At 35.1% G+C, this 25196-nt stretch overlaps 1 protein-coding gene across 1 annotated transcript; it reads right to left on the minus strand.

Moving 5' to 3' along the window:
- Positions 1–2772: 2772 nt before the first annotated feature.
- On the minus strand, positions 2773–12806 carry slc16a9a (solute carrier family 16 member 9a). Its single transcript, XM_051133669.1, has 6 exons — positions 12506–12806; positions 11908–12154; positions 8267–8410; positions 7024–7119; positions 3928–4806; positions 2773–3802 (listed from the first exon to the last, which is right to left on the minus strand). Exons 2-6 carry the CDS (start codon positions 12110–12112, stop codon positions 3597–3599), a joined length of 1530 nt encoding a protein of 509 aa, XP_050989626.1. The 5' UTR covers positions 12113–12154; positions 12506–12806; the 3' UTR covers positions 2773–3596.
- Between the last annotated feature and the right edge of the window lie 12390 nt (positions 12807–25196).

Consider the following 25196-nt stretch of genomic DNA (forward strand, 5'->3'; position numbering starts at 1 on the left):
GACTGGTTTTGTGGTCCAGGGTCACATATAACTGACATAAAAGGTAAACATTTTTGGCTTGAGGTCTGTGATAGAGGGCTCAAAGACCCTTTGGGCTACCTAATAAGACTATAATATTAATACATAGAACTGAATAGAAATAGAGGCACTGAAAGGAAACTGAGGTAAACCGTTAAAATTAACATGGCACTAATGAATTTCCCTTTAAAACTTAATTTAGTAAAACATAAATTAATTTTGTCGTTGTTGTTGTTGTTGTTATTGTTTTTTGTTTTGTTTTGTTTTGTTTTATTTACATATGAATATTATGCTTTTAGTAACTAACTCTTTTACCAGCGCTTTAAAGACCCAAATACTCGCATTAGAAACACCCTTAAGTCTGAGCTGACTTGCTCATTTTGCCTCCCTCTTCTGGTCACCAGAGGAACAGTTGGAAACTTTGAGCTCTTGTTTTCACAAAGGTGCTGTAAAAAAACCACTCCACTCAACAGTATCTGTGTCAAGATTGTACTTTTCAGCTAACGTGTATAATAACATAAAACTGAAAATGACTGAAAATTTGAAAAATGATTTAGCGTTCCTTTAAAATTTTAGGCAGCATTCCTGAATTAATACATTTATCCCAAAGAGGGTGCCATTGCTCAATTTATTTTTTATATTTCTTTGAATATCATAAAAAAATACATGTGTGCAGATATTCCCATGGGTGTATTTTCTGTCATATTTATTAATAGTTTTGTTTTGAACTGTGTATCAGGATGATTCTTGTCAGCCTTCTCATTAGAGACCTTACAATTCAATTGTATTTCTATTTGAACTTAATCAGTTAGTGTACTTCTGTGTATTATTGGTAGGCAGCATAATTTTTGTCTGTGGCCATGTGCTATGGGAGGGTGTATTGGAGGTCAGAGTATTAATACCATGGAAGTATTTATAGGTTTGTTTACTGAGCGACCAGACAGTCCATATTAAAAATACATAAGGGCATCGCTCTCTCTATCTCTCTCCCATACAGACACTCTCTTTCTCTCTCTCACTCATTCACTCACTCACTGTCTGCCTGTTATTTTTTCCACTGCCCTGAATGGAACATGCCAATAGCAATGTATTGCATGCAACACCATGACAAGGTAATTTTCTTGTCACAAACAGCACACGCACCAGCAAATACAGCTGGTAAATATTAGGAATGGTAAATAAATCCCACAAATAAATATAATTCAGAGATAATACATTACTGTGACAGATCTTCTCTGATTATAGCAAACAGATTTTTGTGTCTTACAAGGCAAATAATCATTGATTCACAGACTAAACAAAGGAACCAGGAAGCTGTTGTTAAATGATCTAATATGCAGTTTAATGAACAGCATGCTACATCAGCAACATAAACACAAACACTTCTTCATCCAATCCAAAAACTATTGCCGTGTTTCACCAGTTTTCAGATTTAATTTGGCTTGCTGCATCTTTTGAAATGTTGCCATTCTATTCAATTCTAATAATTTGCAGGGTTACATAAGTATTTAAAGTCCCCCTGTAGTCAATTTTTTTTATCCCTTAAAACTGATCTTTGATCATCAATATGACCTATTTAAATGTTTTTTCTTGTAAAAATAATTTTCTCATGCCTTAAAACAGCTTGAATGTAACTCTACCCCACTTGCCTCATTTACTATACACGGATCTATGAATATGCAAATTAGCCCCGTCCCCACGCAGTCACACCAGCCAGAGCCCTGTGATCCACTAACTGAACTGTAGTAAACGCGACATAATGGCGAAGCACGGATAATGATTGATAAAACTATCTATTCTTTGACGTGATTGGTTACTTATTTTGTGACGTAGCAAATAAGGGCTATTTCAAACTGCATTTCTGGGACAGCCTTTGGGAAACTACAGTTTTAAGGAGAAAATACTCAGCAATGGTGTTGATTAATGGACTGGGACATGGTTTGTCTAAAAGCATATTAAAAACACCACATAGACAAATAAACAACATGAAAATCTTGATTTTCACTACAGGGGGACTTTAAGGTTTTTGTATTTGTTCTCTACAATGTAGACAAAACCTGACCCACACATACACATTTATCTGAGTCATTGCAGAAAAAATAATGATTACAAGGTTGTAAAGGTCAATGATGAAATGGCATTTTAAAGTTGTCAGTGGATGTTTTGGTTTTCTCATACTCTGAAGGCCAAATGTCCACTTATAAGTCAACTCTAATTACACTCGCTCTTCCAAAGCTGGAAAACCATCAACTCAGACTTTCCAGATCTTCCAGGAAATGTAGATGAGACACTCCATAAGAAAACTGCTTCCTTGTCTTTGCTGCAAGGATGAGATGCAAAGACGCTTACTGATGTTAATGAAAGAACAAGGATGTGTGTCATAAATCTTTTTATTGTCACTTTAAAATTGACATAGTATAGTATAAAACAAACTCACTGCAATAAAATAAGACAGATACTATATAGGGGGACAGTGTTACATTTTATATAGAATTATTTTGCAACCTGTCAAATGTTTACTCAAGACACAAAGCAAGTCTTTGGCCAAGAGTGTAGTGGCATTTTCTTAACATTCCTTTGCAAATATTTATATATAATATATTACGGTTCTACAACATAGACTGACATGAAATGATGACACTGGCGTTTTACATATAACGTAATAAAAGATATAGTGTTGTCAGGGACCAGCCTGTTGAAAAACTGTAGAGGATGACTATCGGGCACACACATACACATACATTACAGTCACAGAATCAAACTTCTTTTTTTTTTTTTTTTTGGGTGGACTTTTTTTTCATCAGCATATTCTTATATTTCTAAATGACTAGCGAACAGTGATGCACAACATGCTGAGGTATGCCTTAAGATCATAATTGGATAAAGCAAGAGGATTTCTCTCTACCAATTAAATTAAGTTGGTTGTCACTTTGGTATTACAGACAAAAAAAGGAGATAATATGCAGGAGAATCGAAAAAGTGGGAAAAAAGGAAAATGTGCAGTTACTATTTTAAAAAAGCATTAAAGTGCATTTCTAAGTCCTTCTTACTGTAGAAATAACAAATAATCTTTGGATCTGGATTTCTTTAAATGCTTTTCATGGTAAGTGCAGTGAAAAACCACATTCACACGTTCATTTCTGACTGAAAGCTGCAGAGGATTTTTTCATTAATGGAAATGTATCTTCACAGGTTGATGACAGCCACGTCCAACACCGTGAGACATTCATCTAAGAGAGTGAAGTAACAGTTCAAGTGATCAAGATCTACAAAAAACAGCATCTGTGTCCAGTAAACAATCTACTGAATATACTATTAGCAAACAAGTTCTGCTATATAAGCCTCAAAAATGAGGCGGTCTTTATAAGCATCTAAGAAAAATGAATCCACCCTCTCAAAAATGACAGGGTTTGTGGGACATGTACAAAACCATCTCGCATTGAACAAAAGAAAAAGTTGGCACCATGAGAAGTCCCCTGGCAAAACCATACCAGGTAAGAAAACCACAGGAAGACGATCTTCTACATGTTCACCAGAATGTTAAGGCCAAGGTCAGTGTTAGACCTTTGAGATATTGTTCAAGCCACAGAGGCTACTTTGTCACAGTCAAGAGTGGGCTGTTGAGAAGTGTTGACATCCTCTTCTACAGGAGAATGTCCCTCCTCTGACGTCCTGTTCCAGCAAGGCAGAGTGGCCAGGAACAGAAACAAACCAGACACTAAAACACAAGTGCCACTGAAGTAGAATGCCAAGTCGTAAGACTGAGTCCAGTCGAAGAACCAGCCTGTAAGATAAGAAAAACATCAGTAAAAGTGTTTGAAAACTTCTAGCAGTGAGACATCTCTCTATCCACTATTTTTGTTCATGCACGCTTTTTAACCACACTTGTGTTCACAAGCTTCTTCTTACCTACAACAGGTGGCCCGAGTGTGATTCCAAACCCTCCGAAGCACATGAGAATGCCGTGAGCCTGACTGAGTCGTTCGATGCCCACGATCTTGGTAGTGATGTATGACGTGAGAGACCAGTTCCCTGAGAAAAATCCAACCACGGCTGACAGAACTTGCAGACCCAGGTAGCTTTTAGACACAGGAATGAGCAGTAGAGCTGTGCCTGTGCCTATCAGCGTCAGGGCATACAGGTACAAGCTGTTCACCCATCGCATGTCTGCCAGGACGCCCAGGACCAGCTTTCCGATGCCTGTTGTCATCGCAACAATAGAAACGAGGGGTATTAGCGCAATCCCGTCAATAAGCCCCTCGCTCTGGGCTACGTCCTCCATGAAGAGCACAGGTGGGAAGGCCCCTAAGCTGAACAGGAACATGGCGATGCAGAAAGCCATGAAGACACGGTCCTGTAGGAGCTCTACAGTCTCGGACAGGTACTGTCCATAGGGTCGCATTATCTTCTTGATGGCTCGTGCTACTATTGAACAGGACAATATCCCACCTTTTTGTTCCACTTCACACTCTTGGAGCTCGATGGGTTCCTTGATGATTAAAAGCTTAATGGTGGCTGCGTTATCGGCCGAGACGGGTGCGGTTTTGAGATCAGTGTCAATGATAATGGCAGTAGGTTTGGTGTAGAGTGGTTCTGGTTCCTCTGTACGCTGTAGAGCAGCTCGCTGTTTTAGGTAGTAACCAGGTAAGTTTATAGGTCGCATTGGCCCAGCACATACCATCAGGTTGAGCGCCAGCGCTCCAATGATAAGCAGGCAACCCTCCAATCCAAACAACTCGATGAGCTCATTCTGGAGTGTAGCGTAAATGAACCCACCCACACTTGTACCTGAGAAGGATGAACAGAATTAACATCTAAACAACTTAAAGAACCAAGTTATTAAACAAAATTCCCTGTTTTTTTGCTATTTACACATATTTTTGTAATGTACAATGTTTTAGTGCCACGTTAAAATTGTTTAAAAAGCTAACATTATGAGATTAGAGTCGAAATATCTCAAGAATAAAGGCGAAATATCACAAGAATAAAGGCAAAATATCATGAGAATAAATATCACGAGAATAAAGGTGAAATATCACAAGAATAAAGGCAAAATATCATGAGAATAAAGGCAAAATATCATAAGAATAAATATCACAAGAATAAAGTAGAAATATCTCGAGAATAAAGGCAAAATATCATGAGAATAAATATCACGAGAATAAAGGTGAAATATCACAAGAATAAAGTCAAAATACCACAAGAATAAATATCATGAGAATAAAGGTGAAATATCACAAGAATAAAGTCAAAATACCACAAGAATAAATATCATGAGAATAAAGGCGAAATATCATGAGAATAAATATCACGAGAATAAAGGCGAAATATCACAAGGATAATGTCGAAATGTCTCAAGAATAAAGTCGAAATGTCTTGAGAATAAAGTCCAAATTTTTCAAGAATAAAGGCAAAATATCACAAGAATAAAGTTGAAATATCTCAAGAATAAAGGCAAAATATCATGAGAATAAATATCACAAGAATAAAGGTGAAATATCACAAGAATAAAGTCAAAATACCACGAGAATAAATATCACGAGAATAAAGTAGAAATATCTCGAGAATAAAGGCGAAATATCATGAGAATAAATATCACGAGAATAAAGGCAAAATATCACGAGGATAATGTTGAAATGTCTCAAGAATAAAGTCGAAATGTCTTGAGAATAAAGTCAAACTTTTTCGAGAATAAAGGCAAAATATCACAAGAATAAATATCACGAGAATAAAGGTGAAATATCACGAGGATAAAGTTGAAATCTTTCGAGAATAAAGGTGAAATATCACGAGAATAAAGTTGAAATGTTTTATGAATTTAAATTATAGAAACTAAAGTTATAATATTTTGAGAGTATAGCCTAAATTACACCTGCAAATGGCCCAGATTAAGAGCACCGGGAGAAGTTGCCATGCCACCGGAATTTATTTGAATACTGTTGTGTTCGAGCAAGATTTTAAGGACTTCTTAAACAGCTTAATATCAAAAATATGATATTTAACAGACTGAACAGGACTTTTTATCTTAACATCAGCTCACATATCCAACTGGCATTCCTTTGGGGGGAACAATAGCTCTTTTATTTAACCATTTTTAATACACCACAAATATTGTGGGATTATTAGCAGAAATCATACTCGTGGAGACAATATGGTTAAAAAATAATATTTAATGTCTTCAGTTGCATTTGTTATTTGTAGTGTGCCAGCCCCCCAATAGTAATAACCTTTGTGCTATTGGTACTTTCAATATAAAATAAAGTCTCAGCTTTCAAAATCAGTTTTATAGCGAAATACAAACTATGTGTCTTACAGTAATGTGTTTTTCAAGTTCTTTAAGGTGGCAGATCTCTTTAGTGTGACAGATCGCTAAATTGATGTGAATCAGTTCATTAAATTATACTGTTTTCTTTGAGAAAATTCCACCACGTACTCTGCAAAAACGTCTGTGGCATCCAATCTTTCATTCCTTACATGTAACGTTCTAAAGGCTGAAGTGGGCTCCAACTCATTAACATAAGTTACATTTTTGTCTTTTCTGAGTTATATAACGTTAAGTGACTATTCGACAAGCTGTTTTATTCACCGTATAATACAGCGATCTGTCACGCCACATTAAAGAGCATGAGAAACACATTATTCTAAGACATACTGTTTCGCTATAAAACTGACAGAATTTGACTTTGGAATTTCTCCCGATGCTCCCAATGTGGGACATTTGCATGCGCAATAGGCTAGAATAAACTCTCAAAATATAATTGCTACAAATTAATTCTCGTAATTTTGACATTATTCTCAATATATTTTGACTTTATTTGTGAAATATTTCGACTTTATTCTCATAATATTTTTCACTCTATTCTAGTAATTCCGACTTTATTCTCATTGTATTTCGACTTCGTTCTCGAAATATTACAACTTTAATCTCGTAATCTTTTTTTACCAATAAAGAATCTTAGAAGTACCAATAAAATATTATAATACACATTGTATTCCATTTCCCACCTGTGGTAACAATGCCCAGCGCTAGGCCACGCTTCTTGTCAAAGTACTGGCAGGTTATGGTCAGAGTGGCAGCATAGACAAGTCCACAGCCAATGCCTTAAACACAGAAACATATTCTTGAATGCAACATGAATGTAGCATTTCACAACTTATATTTATACATTTTAAATCTCTGTAACTAAAATCTAATGTCAATCTGAAAAACCTTAAAGGGGATCTATTATGCAAAAATCACTTTTAAGGTGTTTGAACAAGTTTTGTGGTAAAAATCCACTCACTTATTTCGTCATTTCAAATCATAAACTGTCTCTCTGAACGTACACATCATTGAAAGGGAAAAACAGAGTCCCCTCTATGTTTAGGAATCGATACCAACACTTCATGTGTGAATGTGTGTCACGCGTTTGTTTTCCAGATTTACTTTTTGAAAGTCAAACGCTTGAATTTGTCAAACTCATAATCACATGTGGGACTTGAGTTTGTGATAGCATGCGATGGCACCAGCTATTCACTGTCGTTATTTTTATTGCGCCGTGTGATTAATAAACAAACATTTATTATGCACAGTACAATTAGGTGACTGATTTATAAACTGATTCCGGTTTGAAAATATAAGGCTGAACACTGCTACTGAAATTTTCTGACATTTCCATCTTGTAAAAAGGGATTTTCAACATTGTAAGGTGGTTGTGTACACACACTGCAATGACAAATTTATATGCAAACAAACATGTACAAGTAAATTTTGCATCTGATGTTCCCTTTAATATAAATATACACTGTAGGTCTTGACAAACATTTTATACATTTTAAGTAATTTCCTATATTATGTAATTCTGACTGAGGCAACAAAGGAAGTGAAAATACTTCAACAGCAGCATGAAAACACCATGATTAGGGTGACTGTGGTGTATTTAAAGTAACTCCACTGAGCTTGAATATGCAATCGTATTTATAGGTAGCACATTTCTGTGAATGTGTTGGTGTATATGACCAGAGGTAGGCACTGACAGTGATGGTATCATGGTTTCAAATATTAAACTGTCAGTGAATGTTGTATAATCATAATTAATAGCACCCTTGTCATGAACACACTCTGACATTATGCAAACCGATCAGCATTTACTGAAAGTCTTGATACCACCACTTTCTACAAATAGTATGATATGAGAAGACACAAATGCATCTGTTTCTCAGTACAGGCAAACCGCTATTTATTCAATGCTGACACTTATTACCTTACCGACAACAATGCCATAGGAGAAGATGAGGAAAGAGACACTCGGAGCAAAAGCGCTCAGCATCAGACCTCCGGCCACCATCACACCGCTGAAGACGGTTACTGGTCGTGCACCAAAATTATCCACACAAGCACTGCACACCGGGCCTATGAAGAGAAAAACAGGAATCATATCTTAATGAATGCAAAAAAAAAAAAGTTATGCAAGAAAAATAATGCATTCCACAAATTTGACTACAAACTTGCCAAACAATGAAAAAAACCATTCAAGTTATATTTTTGCCTCAAATACATTTTACACTACCAGTCAAAAGTATTTGAACAGTAAGATGTTTAATGTTTTTAAAGACGTCTCTTCTGCCGACAAAACATGCATTTATTTGATCCAAATTACAACAAAAACAGTAAAAATGTGAAATATTTTTACTATTTAACACAACTGTTTTCTATTTGAATATATTTTAAAATGTAATATATTCCTGTGATCAAAGCTAAAAAATTTTTAGTATCACTACTCCAGTCTTGAGAAATCATTCTAATATGCTGATTTGCTGTTCAAGAAACATTTATTATCATCAATATTTAAAAGAGTTGAGTACATTTTTTCAGGATTCTGATTCTTATCTGAAATAAAAGGCTTAAATAAAAAGCAACACAAATGCACATTTTTAGTTTTGCCAGTAAAATCAGTCTCTGAAATACTGAATAATATAAATGTAAGTACACATACATTACTATAGTATGTTGACCCTTATATTAACAATTAAAGGGAGAGTTCACTCAAAAATGAAAAATATGAAGAATTGTTGAATAAAGTCATTCATTTTGTTTTCTTTGCGTACAAAAAGTATTTTCATAGCTTTGTAAAATTATGGTTGAACCACTGATGTCACATGGACTGTTTTACCGATGTCCTTACTATGTTTCTAGGCCTGGGAACATTTCAGTTGCATTGCTGTCTATGCAGTCAGAAAGCGCTCGGATTTCATCAAAAATGTCTTAATTTGTGTTCCGAAGATAAATGAAGGGTTTGGGACAACATGAAGATGAGTGATTAATGCAAGAATCAATGCACCAAAAATTATTGGTACCATGTTATAAGACCCCTCACAAGACCAAAAGCCCTTCTGTCCTGTTAATGTGTAAAGGGACCCTCACCCCAAATCTGTCTTAACAGATACTAAAATAGACCCTGTCATGCTATAGTGGTGAAGAGAATTTGTTTGTCTATCTAGCATTAGAAATAACAAATGACTCAGCACTGAGTTGCTCCTAATATGGCCAAAATGGCTGGACTCTGGCTGGAGAGCATCTAGTGGGAACAGTGTGTGTTTGTACCACCCAGACTAAATGATTTATCCGTCTTTATTTTGATGGCTCATTAGGTTCTGTACTGTCTGGTATGGGATACTTTATATCATCTAAAATGACTGCCAAATGCCCCCAAACACATTTATGATTACTCAACACCAGCTAATTGAATGCTGACCAATACAAAACTGACATCAACCTTTCCAAACCAAGGCTCTATACAATGCATGACAGACATCTCCTACTAGACAGTACTGAATATGATATGTGTGTGTTTGTTTCACAGGCCAGAAACAACTCAGTAAAGCCCTCTTCCTCTGAATCAGCATGACCGGGGCACACAAACACATGCTCACACATACACACCATGTCCCTGACAGTCTTGTCCAGTCATGACTTTCCCTGCCATGACTATGGACTACACAGCTATGTCTGTAAACAAAACCTGACACCTTTAAAATCCAAACACGCACAGACACATTCGGCCTGTGTGAACTTTAACTCTAGCTCAGTCTTTCTTGTCTTTGGAACACAATGTGGGAATTGCAAACTCTTCACAAATGGTCATATGTTGCTTGCAAAACAATTGCCACAATATACATTAGTTGAGATGGCATCTACCACAACTGGCTTACTTGGCAAAACTAACAAGCCAAACCTAAAGTCCTTGGCTGTATTTCTATCTTTCTGCCCTCTTTCTCTTCTTGCAAGTAAATGTTCTTCTGGATTGTCAGTTTGACCCCTGCAATGCAGAGAGCAATGACCGGCTTATATACAACTATAATGTAAACAAGTAGATAATTTCTCTATCTGTCAGCGTGTCTTGTCATGGAAGAGGGCTTTAGAACACCGAGTCAGCAGCATTCTATGGGAATAAAGAGCAGTATGTTTTAGTGTGTGCGATTTTTATGTCAGATTAGATTTAGGACACTTAGGACAAAGAAACAGGTTTGTCTTAGTACTTTCGTCCATTAAAAGTAGGTAAACGACCTAAAAACAGAAAAACTGCATGAGACATTGGTAACACTTTACAGTAAGGTGTCAGTTGTTAACATTAGTTAATGTATTAACTAACATGAATGAACAATGAACAGTACATTTGTTACATCTTTGTTCATGTTAGTTAATAAAAATGAACTTGTTTATTGTTTGTTCATGTTAGTTCACAGTGCATTAACCAATGTAAATAAACACAACTTGTGATGTTAATACTGCATTAGTAAAGGCTGAAACTAAAATAAAAACTAAGATTATTAAATGCTGTAGAAGTTTTGTTCATTCTTAGTTCATGTTAACTAATGTAGAAAACTAATGCTAACTAATGAACCTTGTAAATTTTTACAGAGATATTAATATTAGTGCTGTCAAACGACTAATCGTGATTAATTCATCCAAATAAAAGTTTGTGTTTACATCAAATATTTGTGTACTGTGTATATTTATTATGTATATATAAATGCACACACATACAGTATATATTTTGAAAATATTTGCATGTATTTACATGCATGTATTACTATTCATATATTTTATATTATATATAAATTAATATTTAAACAACATTTTTCTTAAATATATACATGCATATGCATGTTTTTATACATACTAAATATACACAGTGCATACATATATGTAAACAAAAACTTATTTTGGATGCAATTAATCATTTGACAGCACTAATTAATATCTTTATTATTTTTTTATCTGGCACATTATTGTGGTAGCACTTGACAATAAAGTTTCCTTTGTTAACATATGTTAACTACGTTAGTTAACAAACTAATGATAAACAGCATTTTAACAGCATTTATTAATCTTAGTAAATGTTAACAATGTAAACGTGAACAAACAATACACATTGTAACAACAGACATATTTTATTCATTTTCATGCACAAAGGTTAATAAATGCTGTAAAAATATATTGTTCATAGTTCATGTTAACTAATGCATTAACTAATGTTAACAAATGAGACTTATTGTAAAGTGTTAGCATAATTGCTTTTATCTTGTTTATAGCATAAATCTAACAAATGTAAAACTTACAGTACACACTTTTGCTTGCAAAGTTAATTATTTATGTTCACAAGATGTTTCTAACTGATTAATACATTTTTCAGTGCTCTTTCTTTGATCCTACTTCAAAACACCCATTTGTCAGCATGTGTGATACTGTGCATTACATAACAGTATCAGAATGCTTGCTGTTGGCACTGGCTGCTTTTTATTAGGAAACCTGTTTGCTCTCTTTATCTCGCTCTCTCTTACACACACACACACACACACACACACACACACACACACACACACAAAAGAGAAACGATCAGTACTCACTGGTGATGAGTGCCACACCAGACACCATGGATCCGACCCAAGCCGTCATGCCTTTTCCCTCCTGGAAGGCACTGAGCCACTCAGGATACAACACCCCGACGGACTGAGGGGATCCGAAAGACAGGAACTGGGCCATAAAAGAGGCCACAACAATCATCCATCCCCATCCACCGTCTAAACCATCTTCACCTTTTACAGCACCCATTTTCAGCACTGATCTTATGCTGACTTCACTTGACACACAGACCTGCAGATAGAAAGGGAGAAACATCAGTATGATAGTGTGTAGTTAACATGTCACACAGTGACAGCAGTGTTCCATGGGAATTTAGTATGTAATTGTATAATCTGCAATGCCATATTTAAACTTAATATAAAAATAAGTAACTTTTTAGGTTTTTGTTATATACATAAAGGTCAATATATAACAGAAACTGAACTGCAGAAAGGTAACAGATGATTAAAAATGGTGAAAAAAAGTTACTGCACCTCAACGTTTGTTTATTCAAACAAATCTAAACATATGATAGGTTACGTGCAAGTTATTTGTCAACTACCAGAATAAGATGTGAAAATTAAAACTTAAAAGCTGACTTACGGCAGGTGGATGCTCCTCTTGCTTGGAGAGCGCGGTGCGCTGAACCGCTCGTGCCTGGCAGACCAGGCCAGTCTCACGCGCTTCTCTGCTGAATACCTTCTCACGCTTAGCATCGCGCGCCGCCTAGTTTTGAACGATTCTGGAAAGAGACCACACCTCGAAGGTGGAGAGACCACTGAATGGACTGCCTTCCCATCGCCCTGTTTTCTTTAAATTCGTGCATTTCGTATATGACATCCCGCAGTCGTGAGAACCGGTGCCATCTGGAGCGCTCTTTTGCTTTTGTGCTTCGAGGGCGCAGAGCGGTGCAACGGAAGCGCGCCGAAGTTTCTCCTCAACTGCAGTTCGCCACCTAATAATTTACAGCCATTTTATTTAATAGTAAAACATTCACGTCTATAATTTAGTGTATATGCTAATATTAGAGAATATTTTGTTCTTTTTTTGCGCCTTACCAGCAGAGGAGCAGAGAAGTGATTACAGGAGAGGTGCGTTCAATATTACATCGCCATTTTTCTACTGTTCTTCATAAAGCAGGGTTGGATATTGCAGCCACTGCACGGGCATGTACTTTTCTCAGCATGTGCTCTTCTATCCTGTGAAATAAAGAACCGGTTTGGAGCTGTTCTCACCGGCCGGACTCGTGAGTCACGGAGAGATCAAACGGCCAAGCAAAGAACGATTATCTGTTGCTTTTGGATTCTTTAAGGATTTTGTATTGTGGCCAAGAAAAAACATTAAAATGCTGGAGAAAATGTCTTGTAATACATAAATAAATAAACAAATAAAATTAAGTAAATAAAGAAATGTTAATTATTTTATAGTTACACTCAAAAATGAAAATTCTGTCATTAATTACTCACCCTCATATCGCTTGATCTTCGGAACACAAATGAAGATATTTTAATAAAATTCAAGAGCTTTCTGACCCTGCATAGACACAACTACTACATTCAAGGCCCAGAAAGATAGTAAGGACATCATTAAAATAGTCCATGTGACATCAGTGGTTCAACCTTAATTTTAGCTACAAAAATAGTTTTTGTATGCAAAGAAAACAAAAATAACGACTTTATTTAACAATTCTTCTCTTCCGCGTCACCCTAGCACCATTATGGAGAGTACCAAGGACGTAAACAAGGTGCAGTAAACAAGTGTTCTACTCAGCAGCACCACGCGTATATGCAGTGATCTAAAATATCTTAATTTGCATTTCAAAGATGAACAAAAGCCTTATGGGTTTGGAACGATATGAGGATGAGTAATTAATGACAGAATTTTCATTTATGGGTGAACTGGAGGTTGTACAAATTCATACCAATTAGCCACCTCGTAAAATACGTATGAACTGGTCGTGAGATAGCTTATTTAGAGGCAGTAAAATAAGTGACATAAAAGCCATGGAGGCATAAAAATAAATATCAGATGTCAGAGCTGAAGATATTCAAGGACATGTTTAGACTTGGCAACAGAGCAAACCTCATACAGGACTAGACTTCAGTCAGGACTAGACTTAAACTTCTTCCCACCCTTCTCCATCTCTCCTCTCTGTCTGGGTGGTCGGCTGAACTTTTTGTGCCGGGTGAGTGCGTGAGGGTCAGACGGCTTGGGCTTTAAGCCCACCGAGATCCTGTTCCTGCCCTGTGCTCATACTCATTCCCACACACACATAAAACAAGAGGGTTTGGTCTTCCCCCACCCTGAATCTGTAATCCCCTCTGACATGAAAAGAGAGTGAACAAAAAGTAAGACAGAAAGAACAGAACAGTTAATTGCATTTGCCTCATATCACCTTTTTGGACAACATCTCTTCTTATGCAGTTTGACTCCGGCCCGCAGGGATCTGGGAAACCGATGGGATACTTCTGGAAGGAACATACCCTTGGCTTTAGATTACATTTGGATTAAAAAGTCTGCTTAATAAGAAAACATAGAGCTTGACATGATGGACAAAGCAAGTTCATCTACAGTATCGGTCAAGAGTTTACACACACCCACTCAGTCTTTATTATAACAGTTGTCAGTGAAATACTAAGTATTCATATTAAACGGTGACTAAAGAATATTAGACTGTTTATGTTTTTAATCTTTCAATACAGCTGCTGTTTGATTTGCTAATACTGCTACACGCTCTTGGCGATCTCTCAAAACTTCACAAGTAGCCACTTCAGATGCTTTTCCAACAGTCTTGAAGTAGTTCCCATGCATGCTGGGTACATGTTGGTTGTTTTTCTTCAATCTCTAGTTCTTTTTTTTTTTTTTTTAATATTTAAAATGTTGATTTTGTAAATAAACTCATACACAAACACAATTTATATTTGTCTACAGAACTAGATAAAAAGGTGTCAAAGTTCAACAGTCAAGTGTGCCCAAATTTTTGACTGACAGGTGTCACGATATACCGATTGCTGGTATTGATGATAATTATTATATTTAATGAAATATCCCTATCGTGTTAAATAGGGGTGTCACAATTTACCAGTATTGGCGATATTTGAAAATGTACAGTACACAGTGCCAGCTTCATTATGGAGCATTAAACTCTTACACTGTGTCCGAAGTACATGCGATGTGATGTCGCGACATGCGAAAAAAGGTATCTTTTCAAGGTTAAAGGAACACTCCACTTTTTTTGAAAATAGGTTCATTTTCCAACTCCCCTAGAGTTAAACAGTGGAGTTTTATCGTTTTCTAATCTATTAAGCCAATTTCCGGGTCTGGCGGCAGCACTTTTAGCATAGCTTAGCATAGATCATTGAGTCTGATTAGACCGTTAGCATTTCGCTCAAAAATTACCAAAGAGTTTTGATATTTTTCCTATTTAAAACTTGACCCTTTCTGCAGTTACATCGTGTACAAAGACGGATGAAAAATGAAAGGTTGCGATTTTCTTGGTTGATATGGCTAGGAACTATACTCTCATTTCGACGCAATAACCAAGGAACTTTGCTGCCGGTGTTCTGACAATTTGTGCTACCCTGTCAGATTTTGCTACCTCCCATTAAAACAGATGGTAGCATAATTCGACAGGGAAAAATGCTACCTAGCAGATTTTGCCCCCACAACATTATCAAGCTGCAGACTCGGAGCCTGCTGCATCGACAGTCCCGCACCCAGAGTCCCGCATTCTCAAACCCCTCGTTTTTCTAGACAGCGCCTCCTGCTGTTCGGAAGATCGTATAACACCCTTATCCAAATGCCATTGAAAACATTAGAACGCAATATTACGGTCTCTTTTTGTTTAAAGTTATCCAAATAAATATTTGCGTTCCCTGCTTAATGCATGTGCCAAAAAAAAAAAAATCATTGTGTTCTCAAACTAACTAATTACCCAGTATTTATTTTTTGAGCGTGGGTGTAATTGAAAGGAAATTACTGATGCAACCGATACAAATACAAATTGAACTATCATCTCAAAAATATTATGTGACATTATATTGCTACAATGTTTTAGTTTGTTTTTGTACAATGTTTCAAATTCCATTTTTTTCTTTCAGCTCAACATATAATGGTCTAATTAACATTATACCATGCTAACATTACAAAACCTGTTTTTTGATATTTTGAATGTGAAGCAAAACTCAAATAATAGACAAAACACCAATAATGAACAATTCTGTACTTTATTTAACGATCACCTTAATCACTGCAGCATTTATTACATTTCTGTATTTCTGGAAGTGAATTCCCCGTTTGAATTGTTATATCCATCTTCAAAAAAAAAGAGAGAGTCAAACTCAAATTCAAAATTTAAGACCACCCCACAGAGCCCATACAGTCAAATTTCAGTCAAAACAAATTAAAACAAGGAACCCCCAAAAAAGGCCAAATGACACATTCTAACTCACATGTTAATACCATAGACTGGTTAATACATAGTGATGGCATAGCAAATTTGATTATTAGGCAACTGTAGCCTATGAGTTGTAAATGGCTGGCAACAACTTCATATCACAGTAAAATTAATATTGATCCATATTAATACTTACGTTTTAAGAACTAATTTAAGTAGTCTATATAAATTATATAAAGTAAAATAATTACTCTGGCATTAATTAATTCAATTTATAGTTTTAGGAGAAAAGTTCCGATAATTAAAAAAAGGTAAATCTGATTAAATAATTAATGATGACATTCTTTGATATTAACACACTTAATGTATTTAATTGGTCTACTTTAATGTCAACTACATTTAATCAATTTTTTTACAATGGCTTGTCTACAAAAAGTCCAAGGTTAAAGGCTAACGTTAGCTATCAAAATATTTTCAGGGAAAAAAGGCGAAAAAACATACATTAACGGCTCAAATTTTGTTACAAACTATCATTACAAATATTAAATAGACTGTCCATATGTTGGTGTATCGATGAGCTATAAAGTAGTTTGATTAAAAAAGAAATCATTGAATAAAATTGACGATACTCACCGTGTTTCGGTTCTTCACGTGTTTATCCATGTGTTTATCCGATCCAATTTGAAAGGTGGCGCTGTCTCGAAAAACGAGGGGTCTGAGAATGCGGGACTCTGGGTGCGGGACTGTAGATGCAGCAGGCTCCGAGTCTGCAGCTTCATACTACTCGATTTTGCTTCCAGCATGATATTAATATTGTGTGAGGCAACTGGGTGTTTTAACAAATAATGCTACCTGTCAGATTGTGCTACCAGCACTGTGTTTTTCATACTGTAATGTTATGTTTAGGGTTGGGGTAGGTGTACACGTTAATAAAGCCTCACACAATATTAATATCATGCTGGAAGCAAAATCTGATAGGTAGCATTTTTCGCTGTCGAATTATGCTACCATCTGTTTTAATGGGAGGTAGCAAAATCTGACAGGGTAGCACAAATTGTCAGAACACCGCCAGACCCGGAGATCGGCTGAATGGATTCGAAAACGGTAAAACTCAACTGTTTAACTCTAGGGGAGTTGGACAATGAGCCTATTTTCAAAAAAGTGGAGTGTTCCTTTAATCCGAGCTTTTGTCCTACAGCAACGCACAAAATTTCTGTTTTATTAACGATTTCTATTTCTGCGACGTAACACGGCTGAACATCATATAAATGAACAGCATACAAAATGACAATTAAAATCTCAGGTAACGTTAACGTTACTGGTTATGTACTTTATTCAGTGTTAAGAGTGCTTAATGTAAATTTGAATATCATACTGTGTGACATTTATAGCCATACTGGAAGCAACATCAGGTAACGTTAGTTTAACATACCTCAGATCTTGAAAATAAGTTAAAGCAAACATATAACGTTACGTTAAAACTACGAGCTCCATACGAACCATCAAGTGTTTTCCATAACAAAGTTGGTATCAGTCACTCAGTATGTAGTTTTAATCATGTTAAAAAAGTTCTAATATTCATGAATTATAAACTTTATAAAGCCCCGTTGGCGCTTCTGAATGCTTAAGTGATTCTGTCACGTCGTGTGTAGTTAGGACGCGCTGTTACGACAAAGTAAGTTACCTTTAAGACAAGTCGTTTCACTCGGCCGCCATCTTTGAAATACAGCTCCTATCTCTTGAATGGGAAAACATCAAATTCTTCAAAACTGTTCAGTAAGCTTACGATAAAATTTCATATTTCAGCCTCATAAAGCTTGTTTCTAATGTTCACATATCGTTAAAAAAAGCTTGTTTTTGACGCTAGACCAGCCAATGCGGACGCGCAGTTATGAGCGCGAGTGTGCGAACGCCGCCTGTTTCTATAGGAACCGGAGCCTCTAACGGCTGCTGCAGTGACGCGTTGCACTTTCTCCCGTTCATAAGTAAAAGGAGTGCATGTGTGATTCGTTTCATTCATACTTGACACCGGAAGGCGACCTTGCACAGAAAGTCCACAAGCCACACTCACGGGAGTAGTAAAACAAATGACTTTCCTTATATGGACAAAGGCGCCCAGCTGTCGCTGTGGAATGAAAGGCAGAAAGAAATTTTTTGTATGATGAAACATGTTTTTTTTTCTAAGGTAAAGCCATCTCAGGTATTTTCATATGGATAATGTATATTTATATTGCAATGCTAAAGACATAGGCTTTATCACTGTATAGAATACTATAAAATAAGAATAAGTTAAAAAAAAGCCAAGCTGGTTGGCTGGTTTTAGCTGGTCATCCAAGCTGGTTTTAGCTGGTCAGTAGGCTGGTTTCAGCTGTTTTTTTCAACAGGGAGGAAATTATGACAGACACTCGATACACAGTGATACAGTTATTCTCATAAATGGTCTTATTTTGATACTGTTAAAATAAAAATGGTTAGCATTTTAGTCTCTTCTGTTTATAGTGTAATCATTCCTGAGGTTTGCACTTAAAGGAGAAGTCCACTTCCAAAACAAAGATTCACATATAATGTACTCACCCCATTGTCATCCAAGATGTTCATGTCTTTCTTTCTTCAGCCGTAAAGAAATTATGTTTTTTGAGGAAAACATTTCAGCGCTTTTCTCCATATAATGGACTGATATGGTGCCCCGATTTTGAACTTCCAAAATGCAGTTTAAATGCGACTTCAGACGATCCCAGTGTGGTTGTAAACGATCCCAGCCGAGAAAGAAGGGTCTTATCTAGCGAAACAATCAGTTATTTTCATAAACAAAATACAATTTAAATACTTTTTTCTCAAACGTGACTTAAAGGACTTCTCCTTTAAGTCACGGCTTGGTCAGTTAGCCCAATGTGCAGCCTTTTTGGAGATATTTGCATGTAAACAACAGCATGGATTGCATGGTTAATGTACTACTGAATACGTTGTTCTGATCATTTATGCTGTGTAAACCATGGAACAAACACGTGGAAGCTGTTAAATCATGAGAAGGGCTTAGTAAGCAGGAAAGGGCACAATATTGCGACAAACTAAAATGAATAAAAATAAAATTAATACGAGCAGTATTAATTAAGATATTAGTCCAATATTTCACCTACCTGACCGGAAGTGATAAGAACAAACACAAATGTTGTCAATATTCTTGCCCTGGAAATCCTGGTTTAGTTTGGCCAACTACAAACGTCTTCTTTCCTCATTATTTTTGCACTCTTCCGCTTGATTTGTTATAACTTTCGGCAGTCTATAGTACTCCAGATGTTTTTTCCAGTCTGACCGATTAGTACAGCCCAAAACATGACAATAATTGACCATTTTCTGCAGCAATAATAAGCAAAATATGCGAGTTTTATTTGGTTCAGTGGCATTAAGTTCAGTGCCACCAAGATTCGTTGGTTAAAAATAAAATAAAATAAAGATTAATTTGACTAATAGAATTATTTATTATTATTATATCATTATCGTGACTTTTTGAGGCCATGATAATCATGTAGTGCAAAATCGTGACAGCGCTAGAGTACATCTCTCCTCTAGTAGCTTTAACTTTTGTGAGAGTGTCAGAGAATATTGAGTTATTGTATCTTAGCAGAAATATCTTACGGTTTAATGTAGTTTGGATGGATTTGCTGTAATGTTAAGTAATCACCATACTTATTAAAAGCTTTTTCATAGTTTTTCTTGGAAAGAAAGATTAATCCTATTTCAGAGGAAGTGTAATGAGAGCAGTCCATCAGATTCATGCTGTGGAATTACAGGAAATCTGGAAAACAAAAGCTGTGAGTGTGACATGATCTCCATGTTTACTATGGGCTTTTGCTTCCTCTTTCAGGAGTGCTGACTCAACCTGACTAGCATGGCAGGGGAACACAAACCTCGAGTGACCTCTGCGATATCCTGACACTCCCTTCCCTTTTCCATCTCGTTGCTTACACATATGGCATCTCCTGATGTTGACAGTCTTGTTTTGCCACTCCATTCATACCATTACACAGATAGCAGCAAATTAATCTTAGGTCAGCTGACAGCTGAAAGGTAAGAGAAGACATGCTTGCTCTCTCCAATGGCTGACACAGGCCAGTGAAACTTCCAGCACTGCTGTAGAGCTGCTTTAATTAGCATACTCATCTTACTCAGCACACACAGAGCATCATAACAGTGTAACTAAACTAATAAGTCAAATTTATTTCAGGACCTTTTCTCATCCTGGTTGTTCAATTTTTCTCCTTTCATTATTAAATTCAAAATGCAACATTTTTTTATGCACCCCAAAGATCCATTAGTAATTAAAGTGGCTTTTAAATTAAAACAATTGATAACATGAGTGAAAAACATACTTGCCAAACAGCTTCCCTTTTTGACGGGTTCTCTATTATTGCTATAATAATAATGATGATGATGATGATATTAATAATAACAACAACAATAATAATAACAATTCCTATAGAATATATTTAAATTATTATATAATATTAATATTATTATAGCCCATGATTGCTTACAGAATTATTTCTTAAATGATTTTAATTTTATTATTATAATTATTATTCACTTTGACAGGATCTCCATTTACTACTATAACAATGAATATAATTATTATTATAAGTATATAAATTATAATTTTATATAATTTTATTATAAGTATTGTTTCATTCTGACATGTTCTTCATGATTGCTAACAGAAATATTTTACTATAATGTATTTCTGTTACTAAAATTAGATAATCCACGAATATATTCTTATAATTGTAAAATTATTACTATAATTATTTACTTTTGACAAGTTCTTTATAATTGCTACCAGATTTACAATAATACTTAATTTATATTACATTATTTAAATAATAATTATAATGATTTTTAAATTACTAATATTTAATTAATAATACCAATTACTATTATTATTACTACTGCTACTATTATTATCATATATTTCTGTTACTAAAATTAGATAATTAATAAATATATTATCATTATAATAATTATTATAAAATAATTTATTACTATAATTATTCACTTTTGACAAGTTCTTCATAATTGCTACTAGATTTATAATTAATACTACATTTCTATCATAGTATTACTAATAATTTAATAATTAATTTAATGAAAATAATAAATTTTAATTGATAATTATTTTTTATTATAATAAAATATAATATATAATAAAAAGAATAATTTAATTATGAGTACTAATTATCATTATTATTACTATCATATACTTATTATTATTACTACTACTACTACTACTACTATCATACATTTCTGTTACTAAAATTAGATAATTAATGAAGATATTATAATTATTATAAAATTATTCATTACTATAATTATTAACTTTTCACAAGTTCTCCATAATTTATCATTTTCTCCAGATTTATTATTATTATTTATGCATTTGTATTATATTATTATTAATGATTAAATCACTAATCACTAATAATTAATACTACTTATTTATTATATTTCTGTTAATAAAATTAGACAATCAACAAATTTATTGTAATTATTATAAAATTATTAATTACTATAATTATTCACTTTTGACAAGTTCTCCATAATTGCTAAAAGGTTTATTATTAGTAGTAATAATACATTTGTATTATATTAATATTATTACTATTGTCCTTATTTATCATTATATAATTTATTAATTATTGTTATGATTATTATTATGTTTGTTATTATAAAATTAAGTCATCATTTGTTTTATAGGTCTACCAAAGCAAACTGTGGATCACATCAAGCACCCCTGGTTGTTCCCTACCTGTTACTGCAGTCTCATGGGTATATCTATGTTAGCTCTTTCAGAACCCAAGCACACATTGAACTGCATGACTTTAACTATTCTTCGAATCTGTGATGTTAGAATTTGAGGGTCAGTTACACCCCCTTGACCACCCCAGCCTGACAGAACCGGTCTGAACCAGGTGAGAGTGGCCGTTGCCGGAGAAAAAGCAGCACATTACAGCTTATACTGAAATACTTGTGGAGGGATTACCACACAGCTACAGGACTGGATGTGTGTGTGTGTGTGTGAGAGAGAGAAAGAAAGAGCACTTGCTAAGACATAAAAGATGTTTGATAATTAGACTGGAAAGCTGTGGTGGGAGATTGATGTGCAGTACCAAACAAGTGTGCAGTATTACCTGACACCTCAAGGGCTGATGTCAAGAAGGGTCGCACAATACACGTCTGTCTGAATGTGTCAACGAAAGGTCAGAGGTCAGTCGTCAACAGCTTCAGCTAAGATGCATTTTAAACCGGCGAACATGTACTACAGTTTACCGTTCACACTCCTCTGTAGTTCTGTGAAAAGATAACAGAGGTTAAACGTTACATAATCCTACTTGCAGATAACTAATGTTGACACAATGACACGTACATGTGCTCTGTAATATAAATAAAGACATCTTCTGAAGACTTGAATGATTGAGGCCTGAAGGACATCGTATTTTTAAGAACACCTAAATAATAGATCTTATTTTTTTTTTAATCTCATTTAAAAGCATGTGAACAGTCATGTAAGGTATTTAGAAATTTGATTTTCTACAGAACTCCACTGATTCTGTAAGTCTTTAAAGGGATAGGTAAACTAAAGATGAAAATTCTGTCTTTACTTACAAACCCTCATGCTGTTCCAAACCCGTAAGAATTTTCGGAACACAAATTAAGACATTTTTGATGAAATCCGAGAGCTTTCTGACCCTGCAGAGAGAACAATGCAACTGGCCGTATTCAAGGCCCAGATAGGTAGTAAGGACATCGTTAAAATAGTCAAAAACTGACACAGAGAAGAAAATGTAAAATATTTTTTGTTTTCTTTGTGCACCAAAAGTAGTCTTGTAGCATTGTAACATTACAGTTGAACCACTGATGTCATATGGACGATTTTAACAAGGTTCTACTACCTTTTATGAGTCTTGAACGCATCATTTGTGTTGCTGTCTATGCAGGGTCAGAAAGCTCTCGGATTTCATCGAAAATATCTTAAAAATATCTCAAATTTGTTACTAATGAAGCACAGTAATATATCATTTAATAAAAACGGCTATATTGATGTATTAGGATTTTGTTTACATCAGCCTTGTAAATGTGTTTTTTGCTAATTTATTAAAAAGTTTTTAGAGGCAAATCAATAACAATTACAATTTTAACAATATTTCAAGTGATTTATGAGATTTGTTGTATTTTGAATCCGATCTTTCCTTGTAAAGGCAAAAAGTTGTCCATACTGATTTCAAACATAGGGATTCATTAGTTTGAATATACATTGAACCAAACACTATCATAACATGTTAGTTTATAATTCAGTATACTTTATTTTTGACAAAACATCCCATGTTCCGCTAGTGACAAGAATGTTTTGATAGCGACCACATCACATTACAGAATTTTAACTTGCATACTAAAACAAAAAATTGCATAACTGTACTAAAATTTTGTTTATTTTCCCCAGATATAAGGATTATGTGTTCCCTTTTTTCACTACCGAAACAATTATATGTTTTGGTTATGCCTGTTTCGGTAGTGACAATTTTACGGAGTAACACTCAAAAAAACAAGGTTGTCACTACCAGAACGTCAGCAAATGTTTCAGTCATGACCATTTTAGATACTTTTGAGCCTACCTCAAAGATGCTTAGCTGGTTAGCTAGCACAGTTCTGAACAGTGGTACACATAAAAACTAAATGTTATGGAATAACTCTCAAAAAGTGTGATTGCAAATGTTAATTGCAAAAAAAAAAAAAAAAAAAGGGTTAGTGATGTTCCTTAAAGTTACAGATTTTCAGATTTTGAAAAAGTTTACTCCAAAATTATGGGACCTATCTACTCACACTTCGTCGTTAATGAATGTTTACTGATCATAAATCTAGGGGTGTAGTTAAGATCATTCTCAACCAATGGACTAAAACATATGGGCCTGGTTTCACAGGCAGGGCTTAGACTTAAACCAGGATTAGGCCATAATTCAATTAGGACACCAAGTAATTTTTATAAACGTGCCCTAGAAAAAAACATTACTGGTGTGCATCTTGAGACAAAACAAGGGCACTGACATATCTTCAGATCAATCAGTTCAAGTTTCTTTCAGTTGAAAGAGTGATGTTAAAGTTCAATAACTTGCATACATATCAAGTTTTAAAAAAAAGCCACACACAAGATTTGTTTTTTTTTGTACAAGCATTTAATCATGTTGAGTTAATTGTTCAACAGTACCTTATTTTGTTGCATCAACATGTCGGTTCATGTTTAGGTGTTATATGACACTGGCATTAAGCAAAATTCCCCATCTGAATAAGCGTTCAGGGCACTCGCTTTACAGCGAGAGCTCCGAGAGAGGTTGAGCTGCTGATCAGAAACCAGTATTAATTTTGTTTTCGTAGTGGGTCATGTTTGGATTCTAGCAGGGAGAGACTGGTCCCCGACCAGCAGTTGTGGGAAACCTCTATGGCTGTGCAGACACACACAAACACCCGCACACACAAACACTATAATCCCACTATAATACACACGCAGAGAGGCAACAAGTGCTGTTTCAGTACATTTCAGTCTGTCTTCTTTACCATCTACCTGCTGCCAACGAGCCACACGCACACACACATCTGTTTTACAAACAAAAAAGGCCTAAAAAGAACAGACAAACAATAAAACAACCAAACAAAAAGTATTACTGCCGCCCCCACGGCAAATATGCTGGGATTTCCTTTAAGTTATCTAAAGGTGCACTCATATGAGAGGACAAAGTTTATCCAATTGAGCATTGAGTTGTTTATTAAATGGAAAATTTAGAATACATTTAACAGTCAATCTGTTAAAACAAATAAGAAAAATGGGGGCAGGGGAACGACTTCCCACAAAAA

Source organism: Labeo rohita, chromosome 17 (assembly GCF_022985175.1).
Source record: "Labeo rohita strain BAU-BD-2019 chromosome 17, IGBB_LRoh.1.0, whole genome shotgun sequence".
Classification (NCBI taxonomy): domain Eukaryota; kingdom Metazoa; phylum Chordata; class Actinopteri; order Cypriniformes; family Cyprinidae; genus Labeo; species Labeo rohita.